The sequence below is a fragment of the Chrysochloris asiatica genome, unplaced genomic scaffold, assembly GCF_000296735.1.
Source record: "Chrysochloris asiatica unplaced genomic scaffold, ChrAsi1.0 scaffold00064, whole genome shotgun sequence".
Classification (NCBI taxonomy): Eukaryota; Metazoa; Chordata; class Mammalia; order Afrosoricida; family Chrysochloridae; genus Chrysochloris; species Chrysochloris asiatica.
This window is the reverse complement of record NW_006408582.1, coordinates 7242236-7250869: the sequence shown is the minus strand read 5'-3', so window position 1 is coordinate 7250869 and position 8634 is coordinate 7242236. Positions and strand designations below refer to the sequence as shown.

The 8634-nt window shown below is 38.3% G+C and overlaps 1 protein-coding gene across 1 annotated transcript in view; it reads right to left on the bottom strand.

Moving 5' to 3' along the window:
• Window positions 1-3951: 3951 nt before the first annotated feature.
• Window positions 3952-8634, bottom strand: part of PBK (PDZ binding kinase) — a 36218-nt gene continuing 31535 nt past the window's right edge. Inside the window, exons 5-7 of the mRNA XM_006864433.1 lie at window positions 8142-8271; window positions 4657-4830; window positions 3952-4151 (exon numbers count right to left, since the gene is read on the bottom strand). Coding sequence (XP_006864495.1) covers window positions 3952-4151; window positions 4657-4830; window positions 8142-8271 — 504 coding nt within the window. The remainder of the gene's footprint in view (window positions 4152-4656; window positions 4831-8141; window positions 8272-8634) is intronic.

Sequence of the window (8634 nt, the reverse complement as noted above, 5' to 3'; positions counted from 1 at the left end):
TTATTAGAATGCTCTGATTTTCTTTTTGAATTATTTTTGTGGTTACAAGATTGACACATGCTCTTTGTAAAACATTCAGATAATACATAGAGAATGTCAGAAGAGGAAGCTTCTCCATAATCGTATTAAGTGCCATCCAGTTGGTTCCAACTTAGAGACCCTATCTATTACAAGATAGACTTATTCTATTGTCAGCCCACGGTAATTTCAAATCCTTCACCAGCACCATAATTCATATGCATCAATTCTTCTTTAGTCTTCCCTATTCATTGTCCAGCTTTCACAAACTGTAAGGAAATTGAAAATATCTGGAGTCAGAGGCACTTTATTCCCCAAGCTGACATCTTGGCTTTCAAACACTTTAAAGAGTTCTTTTGCACATTTGCCCATTGTAATACATTGTTTGATTTCTTGAGTACTGCTCTCTTGAGTATTGATTGTGGCTCCAAATAAAATGAAATCCTTGAAAAAATAATTTTTAATCTTTTTTCCGTTTGTCATGATACTGCTTCTTGGTCCACTTGTGAAGATTTTTGTTTTCTTTGTTATGTAATCCATACTGAAGGCTATAGGTTTTGTTTATCATCAAATATTTAAAATCCTCTTTTCTTGTAGTAAACAAGGTGGTGTCATCTGCCTTATCACAGGTTAGTCTTCCTCCAATCCTGATGCCAATTCTTCCGATAGTCTAACTTCTAGGATTGTTTGTTCACTGTACAGATTGAACAAGTAGGGCAAAACAATGGTGCAAACCTTTCCACTGTGAACCACAATGTCTGCAGTTAAACCCATCAATTGCTCCTTGGAAACCCTATGCAGGGTTGCTGTAAGTCAGAACTGACTCAATGGCACTTAACAACAAAGCATCCCCTTAGAGTCCCTGGTGGAACAGTGGACTTCAAGTGATGTTGCCCTTATAACCATTGGGACTTCCAGGCTGAGGATTTGTGCTAGCGAATGAGGCTGGCCAGACCAGAAAGGACCCATCTGTGAGGCTGATTTCAATCTATCAGGAATGGAATGATAAAATATGTGAGTTTTGAAGTAACTCCTTTGTTAAATGACCTGAGAAATACTTGAATGGGATGGTGTGTTTTTTACATTTGACCAACAAATTATAGAAGTACCAGGAGTTATTAGAGTATGAACAGGCTCAAAGAGGCCATATAAAACAAAAACTGGTTGCTGTTGATTCTAATGACTTCATGTGTGCTTCATAGGGTTTTCTCAATAGCTATGACTTTTGAAATTGGATTAGGTCTTTGTTTTGAGGTATCTCTGGGTGGACTAGATAGGCCAACCTTTTGGTTAACAGCTCAGCACTTAACTATTTGAGCCACCCAGAGATGCAGAGGCTGTATATTGATGGTATAGAAAAAAGCATGGAGGCGGTGTCTGGCCTTGTCTAACTCCAAAAAGGGAGGAAAATCAACCTCATCGGCATCAGCACAAGGCCAATTCCTAAGGAGATTCTCAGACATACCTCTACCCCTCAACCATCCCTCCCGCAGCACATTCTTCTCAGCTGGGATAAATATTTTCTCTGCAATGGTCACACATGATTTATGGGTTAAATCCAGATCAGAAATGCTTAAGACAGTTCTTTGGTCAGGACAGTCTCTTCCTAGCCACGCCTGAAAGCAGGTCTCCCTGTGGCCCCTTGGATTCTACTTAGACATTACAAAGCTCTTTTAGGGCTGCCAATAAATGCCCAGAGTGCATATCACTTCCATTAGCCTCATTCTGAAGCCACTCAGCTCTAGCTCCTCCAGTTAAATACCTGAGGCACCCGACTCTACAAGCAAGCCTCATACTTGAAGGCACTCAGTTTTACTCACTCCATGGGCTGAGAAGTCTACTGCTCTGTCTTAGGCACTGGCTCTTAGTCTGTGACTGCTGCTTCTCTGCCATCACAGCTGTATCCTGGATATAGAAAGTTTAACACTTTGGGAACTTGGGGTGCTAAGGATGCACTGCAGTCCTGGCTCTTCTCTTTTTGTTGTTAAGATCCCCTCTTTCCTGTTCATTTAAAACCCAGCTGGGTGGCAAACGGACCCATTCCCTTGTTAGATTACCAAGTTTTTACAATCACAACCTTGTTAACAATCAATCACAACTGAATCATACTATCCTATCAGCATCTCCCCCACCCCCTGCTTCTCTTACTCAGACCCATCAGAAAGAGAAAATACACCTAATTTGAATGGTCCCAGCCAGTCGTTTGGTGGGAGATTACAAAAAGTCTGGTTAGAAGAGCCATACTAAGTAATTCACAGTACCGTAGCAAAAAAATTTTAAAAAAAACTTTTGATTTTACTAATTCACAGAAAAGATGAGTCATTCTGTGTCTTCAACCAATCACATTACTACTTATTCTGAGACTGAGCCAAATGGAAAGTGACACCTGAGACTTAAGGAGCCAGTTCTAGAGCAAATAAAATATTCTTGTAGTTGACTAAATAGCAGTGGTTATCTGGAACCCTATGTTGATAAGGATTTTGAGGATCTATCCTGACTCAAGGGGAAAATCAAAGAAACATTCTATGATGGTTACCAACAGTGGGAGGGAAGGGAAAATTATTCACAGACTAGGGCATATAGATACGTGTTAACTTAGGTGATGGGGAAGGCAGTATACAGCAAGAGGGAGGTTAGCAGAGAAAAGAAGGTAGCAAAGACATAGAGAAGAATGCAATAGTTGAAGTGAATAGATGTAAATACTGTTAACTGATGATAAATGGAGAGGACTACAATTATTGCAATGAAGTATATGATTTCTTGAATGTAAAACTGATGATCTGCTCTGTAAACCTTCACTCAATTCACAATAATTTTTTTTTAAAAAAGGTGGTTCCAATTCATGCTTGATCTGACAAGCAGGACTTGTTTATGTAAGGAAGAAGATATGCTTTTAGCTTGGCAAACCTAACATGAAATGACAAATATACATTTAAAAGAACTTTCGGTGAATTCTGGAATTATCTTAAAGTTAAGAGTGCAGTGATCCTAATCTTTCTAACAGCACTTACATGAGAATAATTCTTCAAAGTCTATCAACAGTCAAGTCTGGGCATAACACCTAGATTCAGTCACAATTCAATAAAACATTTTCAAGAGGCTCTGGTTCAGCGAGGAACCACTATTTCTACAGTTAACAAAATCATGCTAAAAAGGAAAAGAAACTTCACATTCATTCAAACCAGTTTAATGACAGCACTCAAATGATTAAAGTATACCAAAAAAAAAATAATAATACAGAGACACCTGGTACCTGAAAGTGCCCTTTATTTCACAGTACTGTCCTATTTTAGTTTTATTATTTTCGTACTAAAACCAGGTTATAAATTAGTAAATTAAAAAGGAATTTCAGAACAGAAAATATATTTAAAAAATTAAAGCAAAACAAAAGATTCAGGGAGATCCAAAGGTGTAGGATAAGCTATATAACAACTGAACTGAAAGTATCCACGGACTTACTCTTTGAAGCCATAGTCTCAGCTTTCAGGGACCATATTTAATAAGCACACCAAGCAGCCAAGAAAGGCCAGCAAAAGGTTTAATGTTATAAAATATAAGCAAACAGAGACTTATTTTATATTGGACAGTATACTAATTTTTGACATTAAAACAGAGTTGAGATCATTAATAAAAGTTATCTGAATTATTAGATAGAACAGTTTATGAGTAGCTAGCTTCTTAAACTGCATAGAAAACCCATTATAATCCCATATTATCAAATAACCCTATGTTTATCATCATAAGCATAAATTTACCCTAAGACTAAAAATGGTTATTCAAATGTTAACAAGATGCCATGGTCCTAAAACACGCCACTTTCAAACAGTCTAATAATTACAGGTTATCATAGTAATTATATAAATGTATTACTAAACTGAACAGTTGTATACATGAGTCATGCTTCATGCTGACGAGATGATGCAAATGAAATGATCACTCTACATTCATATCCAGAGCTTCAACGATGTGTGCTGCAGAAGGACGGGATCTGGGATCTTCATTAGTGCAAACAGAGAAAAGTTCAATCACTTTCTGGTATGACTCACCCAGCTCTTCCATATTAATAGGTGGCCTAGTTCCCAAAGCTGCATAGTATGCTTCATCATCAAAGTCACTTTCATCAAAAGTTTTATCTGTTCATGAAGGAGATAGAGATTGAAACAAAAGAATCATTTTTAAATCATAGAAAAGCTTAGAGTTTGCTCAAGCTCATACTCCCAAAACTAGACTACATTGTCTAGCATGCTTTCTATTCTATCATAAGCAGTCCCTTACATGGTTCTGCCATTAGACATTACCATAGATCACCTATTGTCTTTAATTTAAAGGTTATCAGTCCATATCCACTTTCTCATAACCTTCTAACTTTTTCTCAGGCAAAAGGAGTTTTTGTAACTTCTTACTCCTATGGATTTTCTCATAGTGCCTTATTCTCAATCAATCCACATCTCATCTGTATGAGATTAAATCTAGATGGTACCTAATAGTCATGAGTATTAATAAACTCTATATTGTAGAAACTGTCATGAAGTGAAAAATCTTGCTCTTTAAATTTTAACTTAATGGAAAGATAACAGGAAAGTTTCTAATGTCTTCACAGTGAACACAGTAGATTTTAAAAATATGGATTATTCATACCTTCATCAACATCATCTGAAAGATTAATGTGTGGAATAGATAAAGTCATCATTTCCCACAGAGTAAGCCCAAAGGCAAATATGTCTGCTTTGTCGGTAATAACACCATTTTCCTCCAAAGCTTCTTTGGGTTTCCATGGCTCAGTTCCAATATAACAGGCCTCAGGCTCAGTCACTGAAACGGTTAAATATAGGCAGAATAGTCATAAGAGAAAGCACTGTAAATCAGGAAGTCAAGCAACCCAAAGAACAATGGTGACTTTGAATAGACTAATAAATGTAGGCAATAAACATGAAAATATACCCAACCTCACAGGTAAGAATGACATTTTTTTCCTATCAGGCTGGTAAATACACAAAAACGTGGTTAGTTGGCAAGGATGTTGAGAAACAGGAGTTGTCTTTGAAAAGTGGTAGGAATGTAAACAGAAAACAAATGTCAAGAGGATGGACTCTGGAGCCAGAATGCCTGGACTCAAAGATGTTTACAAGTCATGTGACTGTGGAGATCACTTAATTTCTTAGTCCCAGTTCTTCATTCTTTTTAAACTATGCAATAGCTTTATAAAAGAGACACCAATTTCAATGAAGAAGACAGTTGGGATAGAAAGATGTGGCTAGGAATGCAATGAATCTCTAGTTCAATTTGTGAAGACTTAGCATCTTAACAGTATTGAGTATTCCAGTCTGCAATTATGATCTATCACTCAATGTTAAGAAACCAAAAATCCTCACCACTGGACCAATAAACAGCATTCTTATCAATGGAGAAGAGATTGAAGTTGTCAAGGACTTCATTCTTCTTGGATCAACTGTCAACACTTGCGGAAGCAGCGGTCAAGAGATCAGATGACGTATTGCACTGGGCAAATCTGTTGCACAGGGACTTTTTAAAGTACTGAAGAGCAGAGATGTCAGCTTGAGGACTAAGGTGCGCCTGACCCAAGCCATGGTATTTTCAATAACCTCATATGAATGCGAAAGCTGGACAGTGAATAAGGAAGATCGTAGAAGAATTGATGCCTTTGAGTTGTGGTGTTGGAGGAGAATACTAAAAGTGCCGTGGACTGCCAAAAGAACCAACAGATCTGTTTTGGAAGAAGTGCAGCCAGAGTGCTCCTTGGAGGCCAGGATGGTTAAGCTTCGTCTCTCATACTTTGGACACATTGTCCGGAGAGAACAGTTGCTGGAGAAGGATGTCATGCTGGGTAAGGTGGAGGGTCAGAGAAAAAAAGGAAGACCCCCAACGAGATGGATCAGCCAGGTGGCATCATTGATGGCGTCAAGTGTGGCAGTGGTAGTGAGGTTGGCCCAGGATCGGACATTGTTTCGTTCTGCTGTGGATGGGGTCGCTATGAGTCGGTTCCGACTCGATGGCACCTGATAACAACAACAACATTTTATCTAAATCTTACTTAATTCTCTCAGTGATGTGTTAAATTTTTCAGTAGATTTATTTTGTTAGATTTATCCTTAAGTATTTTGTTTTCTTGGCACTTATAAATATATATATATATAAAAGGCACTTTCTAATTATTTGCTGCTGGTGTGGCGGGGACTCCTGGTGGGACGCTGTAGGGCTGTGAACCACAAGGTCAGCAGTTCAAACCCACCAGCTGCTCCTATACAGGGTTGCTAAGAGCCAGAATTGCACTTAACAACAATAATATATAGACATGCAACAGCTAATTTCTTATTAATCCTAATAGATGTTTTCTAGTGCAGTGCAGTGAATTACTTCATATGGCTCTTCTACCCATAGTTTTTGTAACTCCCACCAAACCACCTTTTCCTGATGGGTCTGGGTAAAAGAAGGTGGGCAAAGATGCAGATAGGATTATATGGTTTTGCTGTGAATGGTGGTTAACAGGGTTAATTGTAAAAACTTGGAACTTTAATGTGGGTTTAATATAAGCCATCTGAGAAACAGGAACACGGGGATTTCACGTCTATTAAGGAAGAAGAGTCAGGAGTGGAGTGTGTCCTTTGAACCCTGAGATCCCTGCACATCAAACCTCCTGAACCCAGGAACAGAAAGCTGTGACGCCAGAGGAGGAGTAGAGGAGTGGCAGAGCAACAGCAGCGGCAAAACCAAGAGCCAGAGAATCAGACAGTACAGTGGGCTTTCTGGTCCCCAGGGCTTTACAAGTAAAGCTGAGTGATTCTGGGCAGATGGCTCACTTGTGTAGTGGGGTGTCTCCAGGCATTTAATTGCCGAGCTAGGTTTGTTGGCTAAAGCCAAGTGCCTTTAGGTAGAGGCTTATAGAGAAGTGGGATGTCCTTTGGGCACTTTTCAGCAGTCCTAAAAGAGTTTTGTAACACTACCTAAGCAGGCCAGAGGCCAGGGCTAGGCACACAGGGCCAGTAAGAGGCCTGACTGCAGGAAGAGCTGAGGAGAAAGTGCCATGACTGCAGAACTGTGTCCTGAGCCTTTCTGACCCTAATTGCTACCCTCCTAGCTTTCCTAATAAACTCCTTAACTATGAGTACAGCGTCTTCAGTTGTGTGGACATTAAAATGAATCATTGAACTCAGCTGAGACATAGAGTGCTGTGGGAACAATGGTTGGTGCAATTTCTATACTTATGGAATTGTCTACCTAAACATCAACCACAAACAGAGAGTTTTGTTTCATTTCTAATCTTAATGTTTTATTTAATGGCTAGAACTACAATGTTAAATAACACTAGTGAAAGCAAGTATCCTTATTGTATTCCCTATTTGAGATATCAGCTATAGACTTTTGTAAGCGAAATTCCCTTTATTTCTAGTTAACTGAGTTTTCATCAAGAACACGTTATTAGATTTTGTCAAAATGTTTGTTTTTTCCTGTACCCATTGAAATGATTGTAAAGTTTTTAGTTTAAATCCATTAATCTAGTTTATGAATGTTCCCCAAAGTTATTTTCAATAAAATATATATTATTAAGATATCAATAATTTATATTGTGTATTGTGTTGTTGTTGTGTGCCGTGGAGTCGGTTCCGACTCATAGCAACCCTGTATAGGGTCGCTGAGGCTGTAAATATTTACGGGAACAGAAAGCCCATCTTTCTCCCATGGAACAGCTGGTAGTTTCGAACTGCTGATCTTGCGGTTCACAGCCCGATTCGTAACCACTATGCTACCAGAGCTCCTTTATATTGTGTATATGGCAGTACAAAGTTTGGTGGCTTGTAGGATAAGCACTGGATTGTGAACCCCAAGGTCAGCAATGTGAGCCCATCAGGCACTCTGAGGGAAAAAGACAGGGCTCCAGCCAAGATTTACAGTGTCAAAAACAACATATGGCAGTAGTGTGCTGGAGTCTACATGGAAGAGACAAGAAAGGGATACTTCATTATATATTTTATTTTAAAGTTAAAATACTTCTGGTTTTTTGAACCATATGAATTACTATCCAAAAGCACAAAACAACCCACATAAAAATTAGAAATTTAAAATATTTTTATAAAAACAAAACTTTTAAGTGGATTACTACTCACCGGTCATATTTTCGTCCAATGGTAGAGAGACTCCTACATCACAAATTTTAATAGTTTCAAAGTCACCTTTAATTACAACGTTTGAAGACTTGATATCTCCATGAAGTAGTTTCTTTTCTTGGTGCAGGTACTAAAACAGTGAAAAATGTCACACACAACTATGAGCAGAAATACAAACTTATAAATATGATCTTAAAACAAAAATGACCTTTCTAAACCACAAGTTTATATATGTCCATCATTTCCAATAACTTATAGCCAGAGAAGGGAATGTTCCGTGTTATCACAGTCTGCTATTCTGACTAAATCTGCTTTACAGAATTAGAAAAAATTCTCTAAGGATAGATGTGTATGTTAGAACTTTTGTTTCAAACGTATCACACACCATACTGATTTGATCTGTTTGCTGAGCAAATAATCCGAGAATTTGGTCTATACAAAGACCAGGTCACCTGGAGAGGAGGAAGACTCATTAGCAACCTGTGATAGATAG